General features: G+C 55.0%; 2 protein-coding genes across 2 annotated transcripts in view; one reads left to right on the forward strand and one right to left on the reverse strand.

The window, feature by feature from the left end:
• Nucleotides 1–6441: 6441 nt before the first annotated feature.
• FAM131B (family with sequence similarity 131 member B) lies at nucleotides 6442–13984 on the forward strand. Its single transcript, XM_038559296.1, has 7 exons — nucleotides 6442–6546; nucleotides 8804–8913; nucleotides 9717–9752; nucleotides 10014–10107; nucleotides 10367–10564; nucleotides 12260–12403; nucleotides 12603–13984. The coding sequence occupies exons 1-7, from the start codon at nucleotides 6519–6521 to the stop codon at nucleotides 13073–13075; spliced, it is 1083 nt and encodes a 360-aa protein (XP_038415224.1). The 5' UTR covers nucleotides 6442–6518; the 3' UTR covers nucleotides 13076–13984.
• Nucleotides 13985–15671: 1687 nt separating this feature from the next.
• The window catches only part of CLCN1 (chloride voltage-gated channel 1), a 30585-nt gene continuing 24667 nt past the window's right edge, over nucleotides 15672–21589 (reverse strand). Inside the window, 4 exon segments of the mRNA NM_001003124.2 lie at nucleotides 15672–17715; nucleotides 18212–18298; nucleotides 18388–18492; nucleotides 21467–21505. Coding sequence (NP_001003124.1) covers nucleotides 17365–17715; nucleotides 18212–18298; nucleotides 18388–18492; nucleotides 21467–21505 — 582 coding nt within the window. The 3' untranslated portion in view covers nucleotides 15672–17364.

The following is a 21589-nucleotide window of genomic DNA, read 5'->3' on the forward strand; positions in this document are numbered from 1 at the left end:
GAGGGAGGTAGGGTCCCATTGGCCTAGAACCACCGGCCTGGACTTTCTCATCAGAATGTTTGGCAGGAACCCCCAAATCCTAAGTGATTCTCTTTCAGCCTTTCCCACAGACCTATTTCTCAAAGAGAAGACAGGGCGAATGCATTCCCTTGATAAGCTGAAGAATAGACTCTAGTAGAGTCACCAGGGAAACATTTGTTTGGGTACCCTCCTCTGCTGAATGAAACCACAGGATCCTGTAAAGTGTCCATTCAGGGCTGGTGACCTGCCCATGCAGGAGACCTTGCCTCACACGGGGAGGGGTGTCTCTGGGCGCTGCCCCGGCGAGAGCTCGCGCCCAGCCTGCGCTGCCCAGCTTCCTTATCTCAGTACACGTTGGAATGAGCTCACCTTACTCAGATCCCTAACATTTTGCGAAGTTTCAAACTTCATCAAAAAGTCAAGCTAGCAATGACCTATGCTGGTCTGAAAGGTTTTATCTTCCTCAGTGTCCAACAGATCAGAGATTGGCCAAGTGAGGCCTTGTTGTCTCCACCACTGACACCAAAACCAGAGCACTTCTGCTATGGAACAGCCAGCTGCCCTGAGACGTCCCGTCCTGCTCAGCAAACTTGCTCTGCCCAGGAAACGAACCTCATCCACTGATCATTCGGGGCACCCGGCTGAAGGTGGGGGGTGGCGTGGGGAAGAGAACTCCACCACTGTGGATTCGGTGGCCGCTTCCCATTTCCGTGGGAATCCCACTTGCCCACACCAACACCCCTGCCCATTGGTGACCCAGCTCTGAGCCTGCCTCTCCGTGTCAGCAACTCACACCCCAAGCTCCCTTCCTGTTCCCAGAAGATTAAGTAACTTACTCCCATTTCAAAGAATCCGGAAAAAATAATAATAAATAAAAGAATCCAGGCCTCCAACACTGCTGTTCTGACTTCCACCCAGATGCCCACGCTATTCCGGGCACGCCGCCACCTGGTAACCTACCGCAGCCCTTTCCCAGAGTCTGGGGGAGCCACATGCCCAGTGCTGGTGGCTTCAGCACATGGGCCTGCTGTGAGCCACCAAATGCTGCCCGAAGGCTGTCTAAAGGTGGGGGTAGCCTGAATCACCTGCTTGTCGCCTTGAGATAGAGACTCTGATACGAACCCCGACATTGATAAGTAGAAACCAATGCTCCAGTGCCTTGTGACAGCACCAGAGACCTTGAGCAGGGGCTCCAAGTACCCTGAGGAAAGATCCTCGCCTTCTTGTTTCAAAATTTAGGAATATAGACAGATTTTTCCCTCTCTTTAGCTTATGGCCCCACCTTCATAAAAGAAACACAAGAGTGGAAGAATGTGGGGCGTTTGGGTGGCTCAGTTAAGTGTCTGCTTTTGGCTCAGGTCATGATCCCAAGGTCCTGGGATCGAGTCCCGCATCCAGTTCCCTGCTCAGCAGGAAGGCTGCTTCTCCCTGTGCCCCTCCTCCTTGCTTGTGTGCTCTCTCTCTAATAAATAAATAAAATCTAAAAAAAAAAAAGAGTGAAAAAATGTGTATCAAATAAAACCCCTAATTTAAAAAAAAATAAAACCACGAACCAAGTAGCTCTAAGTATTTAAAAAACAGATGAGCAAACACAAAAAGCGTTTTCCTACAGCATCAAGGATGAATTTTTAATTTGAAGGGCTAAGTTTATGCTCCAGCTCCTTCTCTCTTTCCAGCTGGGTAATTTTGGGGAAAAGAAAGTTCATGGGCTTCTACACCCAGATTTCTCAACTGCAACACTAAGATAATGACTTCCCTCCCGGATTGTTGTAGGAAGACACCGAAAACTCTTTGTCAACTGCTAAGTGATATTTGCATATTACCTATTATTATTTTAGTCCATCTCCCCCATTCCCAGACTTAGTAGATGATCTTACTTCCTACGTCTCGGAGAAAACAGACACCATCAGATTGGAATCCCTCCTCTTCTCGACACCAAACGTGCAACCTACTGGCATCTGCTCCATCCTTCCATCTGCCGGAATAGCTGGGCTCCTCTGTCGGAGCCCAGTCCCCCTCCCTGAGCCTGGAGCGCCACCCTGGTGACTGCCTTAGCATTCACGCTCCCCCCATCCTGAATCTTCCTCCCCAGCACAATCAACCTCCCCCCTTTCAGTTGGATCTTTTCATCTGCCCTTAACTGTGACCTAGTGTCTCCCATTAAAACAAAAGCAATTCTTTATTAAGCTGCCATGTTTTCAGAATTTCCTCTCGATTTGTTGGGGGCAGGCATGGAGCTTGGGTGTGACTCTTAGTCCCGCAGTTAAAAGGGACATATCTTTGTTCTTGAGGACTGAGGCTTCCAAATGGGATGTCAAGTGCCTTGCTTGGTCATTTAAGTTGGTACTATTAACAGGATTAAGCTCCTGCAGAATTAGAGACCACCCCAAACTGCCACCGCCACCAAAAATATATTTAGAAGCCAAGGATTCTTTTTTTTTTTTTTTTTAAGTAATCTCTACAATTAATGTGGGGCTTGAATTTATAACCCTGAGATCAAGAGTGGCCGACTGGGCCAGCCAGAGGCCCCTGAGGCCGGGATTCTTAAACATTTTTCTGCCCTGGATCCCTTGGCAATCTGGAAAATCCACGGCTTCCTTGTCAGAATAATACTACATACTAAACAATAAGATAAAAAAGGAGGGCAGCCCGGGTCGCTCAGCGGTTTAGCACGTGCCTTCAGCTCAGGGCCTGATCCTAGAGACCTGGGATCGAGTCCCACATCGGGCTCCCTGCAGGGAGCCTGCTTCTCTCTCTGCCTGTCTCTGTGTGTGTGTGTGTGTGTGTGTGTGTCTCTTATGAATAAAAAAATAAAATATTTTTAAAAAGATAAAAAGGAAATGACTAATATAAAAAAACAGTTATTACACAGTTGTGATATAGTAACATACCTGCTTCCTTATAAAAGCACTAAATAGGAACATGTACAGGGAGGTTCGGTAACACCATCATCTCAAAGTAGTGATGAACAAAGAGGATACTGTAAGAAATCTACAACTACTGTTGTATAATAGAAGCATCCAGAATTTTTATAGGCGGTAAAGACACAGAACAACAGCTCTGACACCGCTGTGCTTTGCAGCCTATATGCATACCAGAAGGACAAGGAGAATTTCAGTTACAAGCCAATGAACATAAAAATGTAAGTTTTCCCAACCAAGGTTAGGGAATTTAGATTCTGCCCATGGATCCTGGGACAAGAGTCCCTGTTTTATTTTATTTAAGGTTTATTTATTTATTTAAAAGAGACAGCGAGCTGGGAGACCGGCAGAGAGAGAGAGAGAGAGGGAGAGAGAGAGAGAGAGAATCTGGAGCAGACTCCCCATTGAACAGGGAGCCTGACACGGGGCTTGATGTCATGACCCTGATATCATGATCTGAGCCAAAACTAAGAGTCAGATGCTTAACCGACTGTGCCACCCAAGTGCCCCTAGAGTCCCTATTTTAGTTCCTTCCTTCCATCCTTCCTTCCTTCCATTCTTTCTTTCTTTTTTTTTTTTCTTTCTTTCTCTCAAGGCTCCATGCCCACTGTGGAGCCCTACGTGGGGCTTGAACTCACAACCCCGAGATCAAGACCTGGGTTAAGAGTCATACGCTTAACCAACCCAGGCACCCTTAGACGGTACTGTTTCTGAACTTGGTTCTGTTCCTTCTGTCCAAGATCTATCCATAGGAGATTGGGGGCACGAAACAGCAACCACAGAGAAGGGGGAAACACCCTTCCACCCTGTCATGTTCTAAAGGGGACCATCAGGAAGTACCAATGCTACACTGGGGCAAAGTCCTCTATTTTGAGTTTGGAAATAGACTCATTAATATTGTGGTTTTACTGAGGGCCAAACTTAACTGATGAGTGAGCCTGGGCATCTGTAAAACATAGGCTTTCCTCAGGGAATCCCATAAATTACTTGGGATGGAAAGCCTGACAAAAGGCAGGAGAATGCGTGTATGTGATTTTCCAACAAACATTGATATCTTCTCATTTTTATACTACAGCCTGCTTCTTTTTAATGTCACAATATATCATGAATAATTTGTCAACAATTATAAAATATTATAATTGTTCAATTATAAAATATTACCATATATTACATATATTCTGTTATAAGCACATACCCTAATGTATTTCATTAATCCCCAGGTTTGAGCATGTGGGTTGTGTACAATCTTTCATCATTATGTCAATAGTGCTCTGATGGGTGCTGTAGATTAATTCTTTGTCCACGTTCTATTTTTATTCCCCTAGAATATTTCTATAAATGGAATAGCTGTGTCACAATTCAGTAATGTCGCAACAACAGCAATGCATATTTTAAAGATTTTTTTTGATCAGTACTGTCAAATCGTCCTCCGGAAAGGTTGTTCCTATTCATATCAGAACTGGAATCTTTGACCTTGGCTCAGAAGATGGCAAAGAGGCTGGGAAAGAATGCCTCTCAATGGTGAGAAGTAAGAGGATCCTGTACCAGAAGCAGAAAGAAAGCAGGCCAGTGCTGTGCCTCTGATATTCTGTTTTTCTCTGGTTCCGGAAATACCTTTAAGGCAGAATGGGAACCATGATGAGTCTTCAGGACCCGAGGTCCCTTGTGTGGACTTGATTTCAATCATTTGGATAAACCCAGCTTTGGATGGCTGGATATTCCCGTCAGTGCTTTCTCGCCACAAACAACAGGGGTCCAGTGGCGCTGCTGTAGCATTGGAGGCTGTTTCTTCTCCTTCCTCTCCTCCACGCCCCCTTCTTCTTTTTCTCCCACTCTTCCCTGTTCTTTCCTTTGCGGCTAGGCAATATATTCCAGGAGGGCAGAAACCTCCTGACGCCTCTTTTGGATATCCAACAAGAGTAAATATGGGGGGGGGGGAGGAATATTTGCTCATTCTTCTCACCGTCAAAATAAGGTATCTGATCTTGCCACGAATCATTCTGGATGATTCAAATCCCGGCAGATCTACTGACTAGGCCCTCTTCTCTCTCGTGGTTTTACATATGCAGGTTTGGTTTATTTCTTCGTGCACAGAGATCAAAGATCAGTTCTCTCTCCACAATTCCATCCCTTAGGTCTGCAGGGACATTATCAGCATCCTCGCTAGCACCTCTCGTCTGGGATTCCTGCAGAACATAGTGGTTACCACCCTAAAGTTTAGCTCCCCGTTCAGACCCTAAAGGGTTAAAAGGCGGATTCGGGGAGACTGGATCTTTTGTCCGGTTACACGCCCGCACCCCACACTTGGGATTCCTGGGAGCAGAGCCCGGTTTAGCATTTGCCGTCACTGGTGCAGACTAGGTCTGCTCTGTCACACTTTTGGGTTGGGGGTGCTGCTTAGACAAGTCCCCAGGCCCTTTCTTGCGTGACTTTTCTGGACTTCACTTGGTGCCGCGGTGGGGATGCTGCCCACCTGAGCCCTGCCGCGGAGGTCACTCTCTCAGTCTCTCACCCCCCAGGCCCTCACTCGGTACCTGCCTGACTCCTTGGGGGGGGGGGGGGGCAGTCCTCTGCTGTCTTGGCTGCTTCGGACATCCCTGCGGTCACCTATCAGAGGAGATCAAGGCTCAGAAAGTTCAACTGGGCTTACAACTGTGCTTCCAGTCAGTCCTGATTTTTATTTCGCTGCAACTGGGACCGAGTTGTGTCCTTGCAGGCCCGCACCCCCGATCGGGGATCAGGCCCGGGGGCGACCTGCCCCAGGCGCACCCCCCCGCGAGTTTCCCGTTCCCTCGCCGGGACTCGGCGACCCGCTCGCGGGGGCCGGACGGTGCGCGGGGAACCGCGTGGCCGCGGCCGCATCTGACCGTCGGGACGCGGCTCGGAGGAAAACACGTGTTTGCGGAGCCAGGCGGCCACGGCCCCCCCGCCCCCCAGCATCCCGGCCGCGGCCCCCCCCCCGCCCCCCGCGCATCCCGGCCGCGGCCCCCCCCGCCCCCCGAGCGTCCCGGCCGCGGCCCCCCCCGACCCCAGCGCGTCCCGGCCGCGGCCCCCCCCCCGCTCCCCGCGCGTCCCGGCCGCGGCCCCCCCCCGCCCCCCGCGCGTCCCGGCCGCGGCCCCCCCCGCCCTCGCCCCCCGCGCATCCCGGCAGAGCCTCGGCCTCCAGCAGCCGCACCCCGCGGGGTGCCCCGGGCTCCCGCACCCCGCCCCTCCCCCGGAGCCAGCCCGGCCGGGGCCCGCGGGGAGCCCCCGCGCGGGGAGCTCGGGGCAGGGGCGGGGGCGGGGCGGGGGCGGGGGCGGAGGCGCCGCGCGCAGCCAATCCCGGGCCGCCCCCTCCCCGCGGCCGCCCGCCGAGCGAGCCGAGCCGAGCCGAGCCGGGGCGGGGGAGCCAGGCGGCGGCGGCGGCGGCGGCGGCGGCGGCGGCGGCGGGGAGGGATGGAGAGGGGCGGGGGGAGCGGAGCCGCGCGGAGACAGCCGCGGCGCTGCAGAGCGGCTGGGGCGGCGGCGCGGCTCCCGGTGCGGCCCCCGGCGCCCGCCCCGCGGCGGTGAGCGCCCGGCCCCGGAGGCGCCCGAGCCATGGGCTGCATCGGCTCCCGGACCGTGGGTGGGTACCGCGGCGGCGCGGGCGCGGGCGGGGGCGAGGGCGGGCCCCCCTCCCCTCCCCCCCTCCCTCCCCTCCCCCTCCCCCCGGCCGGCTCCCGTGCCCCCCGCCCCCCGCGGCCCCCTCCATCCCGTCTCCAGCAGCCCCGCTCCCACTCCGCGGCCCCGCGCCCGCCGCCGCCAGGCCCTCCGCCTCGCCCCCGCCTCCCCCGGCGCCCCCCTCCCCTCCGGGGCAGCCGCCCAGCTCCCCGGCCTCCCCCTCGGGCACCCCCCGCCCCCGTCCGGCCCGGGTGCGCCGCTCCCACCTCGTTCCCTCTCTCTCGTGGCCTTTTTCTGTCGCTCCTGCCTCCCCCGAGCCGCTTTGTTCACGTGCACCTTCCCTCCGGGGCGGGGGCGGGGGCGGGGGCGGGGGCGGGATGCGCTCGGGGCCTCGGGGACCGGAGCCGGGTCCACGCCCGGACAAACGGGGCGGGGGGGGGGGGGGAGGCCCGGGGGCGCGGGGCGGGGGCGGGGCGGGGCGGGGACGGGCTCCCGGAGGGTGGGGCCGGACCTGCACCTGTCGGCGGGGGCCGGCGCGGGGCCGCCTGCTGTCTACCCGGGCCCGGGGCGGGGGGGGGGGGGGGGGGGGCGGGCACCGCGCCCCCCACGGGGTCTGCCCCCGGCCTTTGCCTTGCTCCCACCCCCTTACCCCCACCCCGCGCACCCCCTCCACGCTCCCGGCTCCGCGATTTAGTCCAACCCTCTCCCCAAACCCCCAACGTTCCCCCATTCCAACTCCCGGTTTCTCCCGCCTACACGACCCAGTGACCTCAGGCTGGGAGAATAATTCGTATTGTTATTATTAGTAGTATTATTATTATCATCACAAACAAACTCACTCTCCGGAAGCCTGATTCTCGGAGACCCGATTTATTTCCATGGATGCTCCCCTCTCTGCCTTCACCTCTTCCTGGGGTTCTCTCTCCCCCTGCCCGCCCCTCGGGGCTCTGACTCAGCTCTGCCTCCCCTGCAAAGGCCACCTCGCCCTCCCCTCGCCCCTGCCCGGCCCCCCCTCCTCCCTCCCTTATCCCCCCCCCCCCCCCCCCCCCCCCCCCCCCCCCCCCCCCCCCGTCTGCCCCCTTCCTGCTCTCTCCGGCTCGGCCCAGGGGTCCCTAGGTCCTCTTCCCCTCCAGCCATGGCCCCTGCTCTGCCCCCTCATCACTCCCCTGCAGCCCCGAGGGAGAGGGGCTCACTGAGGAGGGGCCCTACCTCCTTCCCACCCACTAATCACAGTCCCTTTGCCCTGGCTGTGTGGATGAGAGCTGCGTGCCTCCCCATGCTTGAAACCCCAGCACTTCACCCCTTCTCAAGAGCGGACCCCTGGCCCGAAATTCAGAATCACAAAACTCCGTGTGCAGGGGGGATCTGTAAGGTCAGATGGTTCCAGAGCCATCTGATGCTTGAGTGTCTTCCCAGCAGTGGCTCTTCCCAACCTCCCAGGAGAGGCACCACCCTGCCCTCTTGCCAGCAGCTGCCTGGGCCCCAGGCTCTGGCTTCACCCAAACAATTACCATGGTCCTCCAGCCCCCAGCTCTCCAGGCATGACTTGAATGCCTGCTCTTTTAGTTCCTAGTTTAAAAATTCCCCTTCTCCCCCCCCCCCCCCATCCTCTGTCCCCCTTGGCTCCCCTTCCATCCATCCCTGGTTCCCCAGCAGTCAGGGAAAATGATGGCATCTCATCTCATTCTTTGCTTTCTCTCCAATCACCGTTTCTGGGTGAACATGCCCCAGTCCTGCCTCTAACCCCACCATCACACAGATGCACCAGCTCCAAGATACGAATCATAAAGCCCACATATAGGGAAGCTTACCTATATGGAAAGAAGTGCTGCCCTTCTTTCTAGAAACATCATGGATGAAAGGCACAGCTGCCCTATACTCCCATATAGGAACCCTCAGAGATTCCTCAGGACAGAATAAAGAACTGTTTTCCGGGTAAAACCCAACCACTGACCCCTCCACTTAAATAACAACAAATAAGGCCATATAACACTTTCTGTGAATGTGCTATTCTTGGTTGAGCTCAAAGGGAATATTTTGGCTCAGCATAACGGTTTGTCCTACCAAAACCTGGGGGAGAGTAGGGATGTAAAGGGAAATGTGCTATCAGAAGGAGTGGTGGCTGAAGGGGCTGTCCTCTGAGGCCTGGAGGGGCCTTTTGCGGGGGTGTGGGGATGGGGGGGCTGACGGTAGAGCAACTAATGACCCTGTGGCCACTTCAGGGAATGAGGTGATTGCAGTGGACTGGAAGGGCCTGAAGGATGTCGACCAGATCCACATGGACAGCACCAGCTCACTGCACGGGAGCAGCCTCCACCGGCCCTCCACCGAGGTGAGGACCCATGCCCAGCAGCCCCCTAACCAAAGGACTTTTACTTTATTTTATTTTTAAAAAGATTTTATTTATGTATTTGACAGAGAGGCAGAGAGCAAGCAAGCATGAGCACAAGCAGGGGGAGGAGCTGAGGGAGAGGGAGAAGCAGGCTCCCCATGGAGCAGGGAGCCTGATGTGGGACTCGATGCAGGACTCCATCCCAGGACCCCAGGATCACGACCTGAGCCAAAGGCAGACACTTAACCGACTGAGCCACTCAGGCGCCCTAGGGATTTTTTTTTTTTTAAGATTTTATTTATTTATTTGAGAGAGAGAGAGAGTGAGCAAGGGGCAGGGCAGAGGGAGAGGGAGAAGCAGACTCTTCACTGAGCAGGGAGCTCTATGTGGGGCTCTATCCTAGGACCCCGAGATCATGACCTGAGCTGAAGGCAGACGCTTAACCAACTGGGCCACCCAGGAGCCCCTAACCAAAGGACTTTAAAAAAACAAATAAACAAAAAAACAGAAACCAAGGTGAACAAAGTCTCCCAGTTTGCCTGATCCTTGAATTATTTTCTTAAATTCCAAGAGAACAGCCCAAACACCCCTTCAGAGTGGACGCTTTTACAGAACATTTCTCCTACTTTCCTCAAAACACGGCCAAATGTTCCACACTGAGATCCTAATCCCCTAAATTAAGCCGAGGAAAAACCTCTCTACTTCAGACACTTCTGGAAGTCCCTGGGATGGGGGTGGGGTGGGGGCTACTTGCATTCCTGGGAGTCCCTGGGATCCCCACTCCCTTTGCTCTCTCCTCACAGCAAACCCGAACTGATTTCTCCTGGGATGGCATCAATGTGAGTGCAGCTTCCCCCAGCACCCCCACCCCAGTGCATCCTAGCTCCTCTCACATCCTCCCTTAGATCTGCCACAGAATGCAGTGCTCCCCGAGCCCTCACATTCCCTACCGATCCCCCATATTTTCAAGGGTAGTTGGGGGATAAGCATCCTTGGGTCTCCTTGGTGTAAGGGTTCCCTTTCACCTGCCCTCGCTCAGTCCCTTCCTCCCAGAAACCCTGAACTCCCCTCTGCCCCTCCTCCCACCGTCCCTCTTCCAGCTCTCCATGGAGGACACCACTTCTATTCTTCCGAAGCTTAAGAGAAACTCTAACGCCTATGGCATCGGGGCCCTGGCCAAGTCATCCTTCTCAGGTGAGACTCCCTACCTGGGGATGCATCCAGACAGGAGAATACCGACCCCCTCCTGGTCTCAGTCTCCTTGCTCCTTGAGGCCTAAAGAAGACCCCCGTCCCTGACCTATTTACCCTTTCTGGAAAGCCCTCCTGTCCAGTCTACCCCTCGTATGGAGCTCCTCCACTGAATGGAGTCCCGTGGGTCATGGGTGGGGACCTGGGGTGGATCTTGTATGGGTATCGTGTGCTGTTCTGGAGGGGAATGTCTGGCCCCTCAGGGATTTCTCGCAGCATGAAGGACCATGTGACGAAGCCCACAGCCATGGGGCAAGGCCGGGTGGCCCACATGATTGAGTGGCAGGGCTGGGGGAAGGCACCAGCCATTCAGCCGCAACACAGCCATGAGGCGGTGCGCAGAGATACAGACGCCTACTCCGACCTCAGCGATGGTGAGAAGGAGGCACGTTTCCTAGCAGGTACTTATTCCGGGGACCTTCCAGAGACGCGTTTTCAAGATGGTCAGAGACTGACCTTCCAGCCTGATCCCCTATGGCAGGATTGGCTCTAGGCATATGATGACCATAAGACTTAATTTCGCAATCAGCTCTGATATCAAGAACTTTGATTGATCCGGGTAAGTGGCCTCCAACTTATTTTTATTATCATGTCAGAAACTAAGAATTACATGGGACTGAAGGTCCACCTGTTCCAGGTGCCTTCTCTCCCACATCGGTATAGGACTATCGGTATAGGACAAAAAGTCAGGGGCCTTGGACACTGAAAGTCCCTCCTTCTATCCATGTCTCTTGAGGAAAAGAAGAAGAGGCACTGGGAAAATCCCTTCTAGACCTTGCCCCTCAGCACATTGCTGTAGTGGATTCATTCACTTACGTGGCTCATTACTTGTGACAACCAACCACGAGAAGATCGGGGGGTCTGAGTAAGGAGAGCGTGTTATACAGAAGAGGACAGTGGAGTTGCTAGGAGACAGGCATACAGCGTACCTACCACGGCGACCAAGCCCCTATTGCAGGTCTCAATAAGAGACTTGGGAAGAGGGATCCCTGGGTGGCGCAGCTGTTTGGCGCCTGCCTTTGGCCCAGGGCGCAATCTTGGAGACCCGGGATCGAATCCCACGTCAGGCTCTCAGTGCATGGAGCCTGCTTCTCCCTCTGCCTATGTCTCTGCCTCTCTCTCTCTCTCTCTCTGTGACTATCATAAATACATAAAAAAATTAAAAAAAAAAAAAGAAAAGAGACTTGGGAAGAATGATAGATCTAGAAGAGAAGAGAGGCATCTCTGTGTTGGTGGTGTAGATGGTGGAGGATCAGTGGGGAAGGGAGACAAACATGTAGTGCGTAGGGGGTAGTTCAGGGCAGCTGGCAATGGAAGCTTCAACGTACGGCTTTGACTAGAATGGGGACCCCTAAGGCTACCCAGGCTCCCTAGTCTATCCTCCCTTCCTTCTCTTTTCCAATTCCTATAACTTTCGTCTTGATACCATGGTGGACCTACAAGCCCATGGTGTTCCCTGGGGGATTCTCTGTTGAAATTGAGCCCTCTCATTTAGATTCCTCTGCCGTTGACTACCTAGTATTAGCTAACATTCTTACGAGCTTCTGGAGATCAACTCCTGGAAATTCCTCATTTCAGTCCCTTTGGATAGCTCACCAGAAGACCCCTCAACTCTATCTGCTAAGAATCCTTGATCTGACCTTCTGGACCGTCCCACACTGTTTTGCCTTGTTTGGGGGTGTATGCGAAGTGCATGCTGTCCCATAGATATAGTAGCCACTGGCCACACGTGGCATCTGAGAACTTGAAATGTGGCTCATCTCAATGGAGATTCAGTATGAAATACCAACTGGATTTCAAAGACTCGTACGAATAAAATAATGTGAAACATCTCATTAATAATTGTCACATGGATTACATGTTGAAAGATCATCTAATATATATATATATATATAGGGTTAAATAAGATATTTATAAAAATTAGTTTCACTTGTTTCTTTTAAATTTTCTGTACTATGGCTACAAGAAAATTTAAATTGCACAAGTGGCTTGCATGGTCTTTCTATTGAACAGCACTGCCCCGATGTCACCCTCCACCGTGCACGTGTCTAAGGGTTCCCAGGGGTATCTTGTGCCAACTACATTTCTTCTCGTAGGTGTCATGGAACAGTTTGCCATCTCCGAGGCCACACTCATGGCCTGGTCTTCTATGGATGGTGAGGACATGAGTGTCAACTCGGCCCAGGAGCCCCTGGGCTGCAACTACAGTGACAACTACCAGGAGCTGATGGAGAGTCAAGGTGAGGGATGGCCCCTCTGAGGCCCAAGAGGCCTCCCCAGCTTAACTGGGCTACTTCCATTCCTGTGTGTTCTTCTACGACTCTGTCCGTCTCAGCTTTCCTACGCTCCCCCCCACCCCCCGCCTACTCCGTTGTCTGCACTATTGCTGCCGCCTTTCATGCTCTGTAACCCCGCTGACTTCTGTGATTCTCTTTACAGATGCCCTTGCTCAAGCGCCCATGGACGGATGGCCTCACTCCTACGTGTCCCAGGGCATGTACTGTCTGGGGTCATCGGATGCCTGGGAAGCCAGCGACCAGTCCCTCATTGCCTCTCCGGCTACAGGATCCTATCTTGGTCCTGCATTTGATGACTCACAGCCTAGCTTGCACGAAATGGGGCCTTCCCAACTTGCTTCCGGATACTCTGCACAGGAGCCTCCACCTTTGCTGGGGTCAGACACTGACTGGGCTCCGGGGGTGGTTGGAGTGGACCTGGCAAGGGGCCCTGCTGAGGAGGAGAAGAGGCCGTTGGCCCCTGAGGAGGAAGAGGACGCAGGATGCCGGGACCTGGAGTCCCTTTCCCCACGAGAAGACCCTGAGATGTCGACTGTTCTCAGCCGGAAGGTGTCTGATGTCACATCCTCAGGTGTGCAATCCTTTGATGAGGAGGAGGGTGAGGCTAACAACTAGCTTCCTCCCACTCGGCACCCGGCCTTCCACTCCCACCTGAGGGGCATGGCTGCAACAATACCCTCCCTCCCCCCAGCAGTACAGCTGAGACCCGGGCAGAAGACCGCGAGGGACCCAGGAGCTGCCAGTCCTCACCAGGAGAACGGGAGCCTGTGGGATTTTATCCAGGCTTGTGCTGCAGGAAGCACGGGGCCGGGAACCAAGGCCCAGGCCAACAGATGGCTGTGCACAGGCTTAGCCGCAGGCTTCTGGGCCTGTGCTGGTGAAGCTCGGGCGGCTTGTGGCCGTCGACCTGGACCCCAGCTCTTCACTCTGACTCGTCTCCGGGAGCCTCGGCCGTGGCTGTGGGAAGGCCGCCTTTCTCCGCGTTTCTCCTGCTTTTCCCGACTCCGTGTTTTCTCTGGCCGTGGCCCCAGCTCATCCCGGCTCTGAGGAACAGACCTCGGGGGCTGTTGGTACGGCTCGACGGGCACAGGGGGAGCCACCTCACGTCGCGTGTCCTTAGAGGGCAGAGAGTCTGCCCTCAGCGAAAAATTGGCTTCTGACATCAGGAGTCATGGGGGAGGTGGACGTTGCAGCTGGGACGCCCAAGGACACAGCCGCGATTCTTTCTGTCAAGGCCTGCCCCGAGACCAGAAGGTCACCTGAGGACAACCAGAAGGTCACCGAGGACAACCAGAATGGCCGCTGTTCCAGGATCACACTTCCCGTAGCTGGAGGCGGGATCCGAGGGTCCGGGGAAGGCCCAGCCGGGGCTGGCTGCTCCAGCTCTTGCTCCCCTTTTCTGCCTTCTTCTGTCTCCTGCCCTGAGGGGGTGACACAGGATGCAGGTGTCCTGGCCAAAAGGGGAAGCATGAGGGCTGTGTCTCCCTCCATCCACCCTTTAATTCTCTGGAGCTGTTTACACTTTTCTCTTTGCCTTTTCTACATTTTTATAACTTCTTGGGGACTCAGGGTTGAGTGGGGTGGAGGGAGGAGTCCGGTGCTGTCAGGCCCCGGCCAGGGGGGCTGTTCTCTGAGGAGCGGTGTGGGCGCTCGGCTCCTTTGCCCCTTCTTCAGCTTCTCCCAGGACTCCAAAGAGGGCCCCCCCGCAGGTGTTCCCCCTCCCTCCCGGGCCTGCTGTGGGGAAAGAGAGGAGAGTCGAGGATCCTTCCTTCCAGGACCGGTGACAGTGAGGCACGGGCCCCTGAATCGGCTCGTCCTCCCACACCCGGCTCGGCTGCGCTGCGGTGAGGGCCGCCGCAGCACTTCTGAGAGATCCTGACAGCAGGGGACGGGGAGAGCCAGGACGCCACAGCTGTGGAGCTGGCTGGCACACTGCCCCGCCCCGCTGCGGTGGCACAGGGAGACTGGGTAGGAGAGAAGCTGAGAGCTGCATCGTCGCCTTCCCTCTTTCCTCGTGCCCAACTAACGCTCCAGCTCCAAGGCCTTGTGTCCTGCCCACGCTTCGTCAGGGGTCCTGCCACTTTACCCTCTGCCAGGAGGGGAGCACCTGTCACCCCTTCCCAGACCCTGGGCAGAACTGTCCCCTCCCCACCCCACCAGACTTCTGTTTCTCGGGAATGAGGAGGTTGAGAGGTAGGGGGTTACTGTCCCTCTATGCCCCCACCCTCAAAGACTTCACACTTTCATCCCCACGTGCTCCTACAATGCAGCCGAGGCCAGGGGTGGGACTTTGGAGGACCCAGGAGTGGGCATGGTGTGTGTGGGGAGGCCAAGTCGCCTTGTCCACAGCTGTCTCAACGGAAGACCTTGCTTTGCGTTTGGTCACGTGATGGGGTTCAGGAGGCTGCAGGACCTGGCAGCTAGCAGCTGGGGTGGGGTGGGGGGTGGCCGGGCGGGGGGTGACCTAGGGCGGTGGCCTGGCCGCCTGGCGTGACCTCACTGGCTGCTGGCCCTCCTGCCGTGGGTCCTCTGGGTTTTGCATGCTCATGGTCCCCTCTTGCCACGGGTCCCTGTTCCTTCGCCCTGTGCCACCTGCTGTCTCAGTGTAGCATCTTTTTTCTCTTCGTCTCATCCCCTCCGTGCCTACGTTCTGCCCCCAGACCACGGTGGACATCCAATCCAGCAGGTTCATTCATTACAGTTCCTTTTTGCTCAGGGCCTGTGGAGTTGAGAAAGGTGGACCAAAGCAGCGTTCTTGCCCCCTCCCTCCCTTCCCCGAGGAAGCCAAATGGTCCCTGCAGCAGTGGCTGAGGCTGTGAGGGAGTCTAGCCGATTTTACACGTGGAGGGGGCTCGCGGACCTCACGTCAGGTGGGGGCCTGCGTTTTCCGCTCTGAAGAGGGAGAAGAGCCGAGGAGCTGGCCTGGGACCCTCTTAGGACTCTTCTGCGGGGAGGAACTGCCTCTCTGGTGCTGGGGGCAGGGTGCATGGGGTTTGCTTATAGCCTATTCTAGGGGGAGGGGAGGGGCATGTGCAGGAAGAGGCTGGGGGGGTGGGGGAGGGTCGCTTTTCCTTTGGGGTTAAAGGCTGTGCAGCACGTTTTTCAACAGTCCCGGAACAGGGCTGTTTTTATATTCTTGTGAATGAAACTGCTCTTGCTAAATGATTTTCCTTTGGTTGGGGGGGGGGCGGGGGGGAGGGGGGATGCACTTTCGTTTTCAAATCACTTTATTAAAGAAAAATCCAAATTTCCCATTCCTCCCCTTCCACTGGCCCTCCTCCCCCTACGCCTCCCTTCTTACCCTTGTGCTTGGGAGGGGCTCTTGGTGAATGAGCGTATGACCTTCTCTTTGCCCTCACCTCCACGTCCCATACTCTGTCTTCCAGGTCTGGGAAATATCCATTTTTATGGCCAGTCTTAGCATGTTTTCTTAATGTGACATTCCCACCCCAGGCCCAAGAGAGATTCTATGACATATATTACAGAGAGAATTATATATAAATATATATATATAAATATTATAGATTATATACACATGGGCATGGGCTCAAATGCCCACTGCCAGTCCCCCTCTCCAGGCTGCACCCTCTCTCTCTCGGCCTGGGGAGGTGGAAGGGATGTCATGTTGGAGGGCGACAGGCTGTGTTCAATGGTACTAAACAGAATGTGGTGGCACCTCTGACTATGAGTGTCTTATTTGGGGGATGATGGAGCCTGGGCATAGGGGAGGGGAGGCAGGAGGATGTCAGACAGGGGGTAAAACTACACAACTGGACGGAGCACAAAAGGAGGGAGCAGGGGAGCCGTGGGTGTGGAAATGAGGGCTTCTGGGGGCTCAGAGCACCTGGGACCACCTCATAGGAAAGGCAGGCCAGCGGCAGGCATCCTGTCGCTGATTTGGGGAGGAGGGCCTCTGACTTCCGAGCATGGGAAGCATCAAAGGGGCCTGCCATGTTGACTTTGAACCCCCATCTGTCCACCTCTAGAAGACGAACACAAAGAACTAGTCTCAGTAGGGCTGGTGGCTGAGAGACCCAGTGGCCTGGCTGCCCTGAGCCTCGGTCTTGGTGGGAGAAGCCCTGGCCCCAGCAGCTGGAGGGCACACCTGACCCTTGGGCAGGATAGATCAGGGAGGACCGTGGGGAGGTGAGGGTTAGTTCCCAGGAGTGCCCTGGGACCTGGAGGGCGAGGAAGCCATGCCTGGTGTGAGATGGGGCGGATTTGTGCCTGAAGGAGGCATGAACGCTGGGCAGCAAGACACCTGCTTCCTGCACAGAGACCTTTTCTCTTGCGGGCTGCCTATATCCCGGCCAGGGGAGCTAGGGGACTGGCCCTTGCCTGGCGGCAGGTAGTGGGAGCCAGGATGGAGGAGGAGGAGGCAAATATCAGGGAGCGGCTGTAAGTGGGAGAACGAGGTTGGGGGCTCTGAGAGTGGCGTGTGGATTATTCCTGAGTGTATCCCGGGCCATCAGCCCACGAGGCCATGAGTTTCTCCCATCTCCCCCCAGGCCACAGTCACTGTGGGCCTCCCCCCATGGAGACTGGCGGACACGGGGCAAAGCCAGGAAGGTGCTAGGAAGGTGCCGGAACAAGAAGACCAAGGGACTGTGGGGGCTGAGGGGAGGCCGAGGCCGGCAGAGGCAGGGTGTCTCCCACTCACAGACCAGGGGGACTCGGGAAGCCCTGTGGAGTATCAGGTCCTTCACTGGGGCCAGAACCTCCTGCCTGTCCAGATGGGGGGCACAGGGCCTAAATAGCAGACTATCACTATCACATTTTAAGATTCCCAGAAGGGGCCAGGGCGATGGTGTGAGGTCTCCAACTTCAGGACATACCCCTGACACACAAGTCCAGCCTCTGGCCTGGGCCCCGGAACGGTCTTTAAGAGGAGATCCTGGAGGCCGTCAAAGAATCAGCTCGTCCTCGTCCTCCTCATCCGTGGATCGCAGACTTGGGCCCTGCAGGATGTCAGCGAGCTCCTCCTCCAGCCCTGGACTCTCTCCCAGCTCCAGCTCCTCCAGCTCACCCTCCACTTTGGCTGGAGCCTCAGAGAGCAAGGGAGCTGGGGAGGGGGAGGGTGCGGGGGGCTCTGGGGAGGCAGGAGCCCCAGTTCCATCCTCAGGCAGGCTCCAGGCCTCGGTGGGAGGGGGTGGGCCTCCCGGATTCTTCCGAGTGGAAGTCGTGCTCCGGAAGCTGGCCAGGGGAGGGCGGAGCTGCACCCCAGACTTGGTGTGCCCCTCGATGGCCTTCTGCAGCTGGTGGGGAGAGGGAGGGGATAAAAGTGGGAAGAGAAAGAAGATGGGTGTGAGAGGAAGCAGGCCGGAGAGAAGAGCAGATTCGCACAAGGAGCACCGGAAGGAAGGATGTGGAGTGGCAAGTAAAGAGGCCTGGGGACCAGGCCCACCTGCAGAGCCAGGAATCTCAAGCTCCTCTGACAAGGCCCCTTCCTTCATGACTTCAGGCGTCCTTCAGCCATGTCCCATCTCTGCCCTCTTTTTCACGGCCGTTGCCCGAGCACGAGCACACACAGGAACCTGTGACTCTTGCCCTGAACCCTCCTCCCAAGCCCCCATTCTGTGGAAGATGGTGGGGGCAGCCCCCTCCACCCGCCACCTGCTCCCCCCCACCCTGCATCCTGTCTCCATATGACAAACAGAGAGGGAAATGTGGGGGACCACCCAGATGTTAAACCATCCCCTCCCCACACCCTTACTTATCCTGTGCTGCTCAAACGGGACATGCCACCTTTACCTCCTCCAATGCCAGCACGCCCCTGAGCTTCCCCATGCTGGTCACATAGGCAAGGTGGAGGCCAAGGAGCGAGAAGAGCGTGTGGGTCTGCGGGGAAAGAGCAGCGGGTCAGCACGTGTCCGCCTGGGCCTCCCCTGCCCTCTGCGGCCGGGAGCAGTCTGAGGGCAAGCGCTTGCCTTGTGCAGGGACGTCTGCTCCACCAGCTGGAAGGGGGATTGGTCGATGCAGCAGTAGTCAAAACAGACAGGCTGGCTCAGCTGCTCCTGTTCCCAGGCCTCGATCTGCCGGACAGAGGAGGGTAGTCACTCCCTATCACGGAGCCCCCTATGACCTCAGACCTGCAGCCTGACCCCAGACAGCCCTCCCAGCCCCACCACAGACCCTGAAATATGCACAACTGTCAACAGCTCCCCCATCACTAGACTTCCCGCTTCTTCCCAGGGGCAGCACAACCCCCATCAGGCCCCACATCCCCTTCACCCTCAGGCACTTCAAGCACGGCTGCCTGCATGTCTTCCAGCTCTTCCAGCCCCTGGTGCCCCAGACCCTTGTCACTTCCAAGCCATCTGCTGGGTCTCATTTTCCCCCACTCCTGTAACACCCACTCCAGGGAAACTAGACGTGCCTTCCTGCTTTTGCTGGCCCACCCTGATTGCCCCCACCCTGACACTCCCAGGAGCACGATTTTTCATCCCCAAAGTGCTTTGCTGGTCTCTCCTTTTCAAAAACAACATGGATGGCACTCAATCTTTTACTGGAGTTTGTCTTACCTCTGCCTACAGGACAGAGGCGAGGATGGAAGCTCTTGAGAGTGTGATGTGGGGTTGCCCACCGTGTGTTGTGGAGAGTCCAGCACATTTGCCTCTTACAGATTGCGGCAACTACTTGTTGGGTTTGAAGAGCTGTACTGAATCACGTGGCACTTAGTTGACTTGAGTAAAACCATTTTTGTTTCGTCCGTGATAGAGGCATGGAGGCATGAAAGCATGAAGGCCTTCATCTCCTCTTGATTTTAGATATCCATGCCGAAACCCGCAAGTTCCAAAGTCAGGTTAGCTCTGACTTTCATAATTGAATCTCAAATTTCCTTGAAATCCCTTTTCACTCAGTACCTTCTGAATGCTGTACTATCTTATTTTCCTACTGTCCAAATCCCCACGTCTCAAGCGTCAGAGAACGTCTTCGAAGGCCGCCTCCTAGTTCTCGTGCCCAGTGGGTAGTCCACAGTGGTGTGCTCTCCATCTGTCCCTTCCGGGTTGTTCTGGGCCACAGCCCCACCTCCTCCAAACCTTGTTCTCCCTGACTGAAGGTTCACACTGGGCTTGGCTGGCTCTCACAGCACAGGATGACCACTCAGCAGGTGTGCTGTAGACATGATTTATTTGTAGGACCCTTGCCAACCCTGGTTTGGTTGCTCCCATCCTCCTGGACCTTTCTAGGATCATTTCCTGCCTTCCTTGGCTCCATTTTTGTCTTCCCTTGAGGACCAAAAATAACAGAACTGTTTCCAGTGCATGACCACCAATCACTTCTTCTGGGCCAAGCATTATTCGAGTTGCTTTACTCCTTGAGTGGTATCCAATGGCCTCTCATCATCTCCATCTTAGGAGGAGGACACAGAGGCACAGAGTGCTTCAGTCATTTGCCCAAGATGACACAGGTGGCTTCCGACCTTGACTGCCTGGCAGTCACATTCCAGGAAGTCCCAGCTTGTGTCCAAGGGGTGGGGGATGTCTGCTTCGGGGTCTGACATGTCCCACTATTTGCAGAGGCTCAGCCCTAGTACCAAACTGGAGCTCTGACTGTGTGTACTCCTAACAGAGGAACAGATTAAACACTTCTGGTGACGTGTGACTGCACTCTTCCACTCTTCCCACAGGCATCACCTGAATATTGCCAAAGGTGCCTCCTCCATCTAGTCTGAAAACTGGCTTCAAAATATCCTGCATTTTTATTACTATTGGATCTTATCCTTCTGAAAGTTCCTGGTGGGTGACATGGAGATATCTAAAGTCTTTAGATATCTTTATCTTTTTTAGATATCTAAAGTCTTCTTTGGGAAAGACATAAGCTAAAAATGTATGCTTTGTCTTGACCCCTGATTGCACTTTATTTCCGGTGGTCATTAAATAGCCTCACTGGTCAAGTAGCTTTTCCTGCTGGTGTACTTTTGTGAAGAGTGTGATTGGGTTAGTACTCGAGCAAAGCCCTTCTCAACCATAGTTATGACCCATCTGATTCCTGCTTAGGGGCAGGAACAAGAACTATTTTTTTTCCTCTGTGCTCATGGATTCGATTTTTCCAGTAACCATTGATCAGAGGGGTGTGTGTTTTGAGGCGTGACCAGGGGAGAAGGGGAAGACTTCCCTTCTCTCCTGTGACTCCCCGTGCACTCCTTCATTTGATGTGGACAATGAAGGAGATGATTATTTTAAAATAATATTCGTTAAGGTTCTTTGTCATCTACATACTTTTAAAGCTCTGCCTTTACTGCCTCCACAGGAGAACTGCATTCTTTTACTAAATGGAATGGCTGCTAATGGACTCTTGTTTCTCGGCAACCCTGAGGTCAGTTCTGACCAGGACTGCCCTGCTGCCTCCTCCAAATCTTTACTCCACATCTCTCTGTTCTTCACAGACAAGCCCGATCCAGGCTAGGTTTTCTCTCATGGACTCAATAACAACATTTTTTTTTTAGGAAATAGGTGTTTGTCCAAATGAGACACCGCTGGTGATATTTGCTCTTGGTTTTCAGTTCTTTCCAGTCTTGCTTCCTAGCATTTCCTAGTTGTTCACTGTCTCAGGGTCCTGGCCAATCCAGCATTGTAACCTCCCCCAGGCACCGACCATTCTAGTTTCCGTGCTGCTCTTCCACATTGGTACGTGTAACTGTTGGCTGCCTGGTGCATTTTATTTTAGGCAAGCTCATCCTTCCTGCACAGCCTCCACCTGGTCCAGAACATCCCTAATGTCTAAGAGATCTAAGGCCCATCTTAGCATGATGGTCCCATCTATACGTGGAGGCTCAAAACCTTTCTCTTCTGACCCCTCTGAGAACACCACCCAGTATCCCCCACTGCTGAGCGATATGCCCATCCTTTTCTCCATAATCACATTTTGCTCCCAACCTCTCAAAATGCTTTCTGGCCTAGATTCACATCTTATTCTTACAACAACACAATGAAGCAAATGAGCAATGTCTTCATCACACAGAACAATCCCCCCCACCGCCACCCCAGATTCTGTTTCTCTTACCTCTTCAGGTGACATGTTGTCCACTAAATCCATTGACTCCTAGAGAAGAAAGCCATAGGTCCAACTTCTTTCCATCTTTCTCCCCATGGCAGCTGTGGCTCCACTAGCCATTAGCCAACCCTC

Source organism: Canis lupus, chromosome 16 (assembly GCF_011100685.1).
Source record: "Canis lupus familiaris isolate Mischka breed German Shepherd chromosome 16, alternate assembly UU_Cfam_GSD_1.0, whole genome shotgun sequence".
NCBI classification, from domain to species: domain Eukaryota; kingdom Metazoa; phylum Chordata; class Mammalia; order Carnivora; family Canidae; genus Canis; species Canis lupus.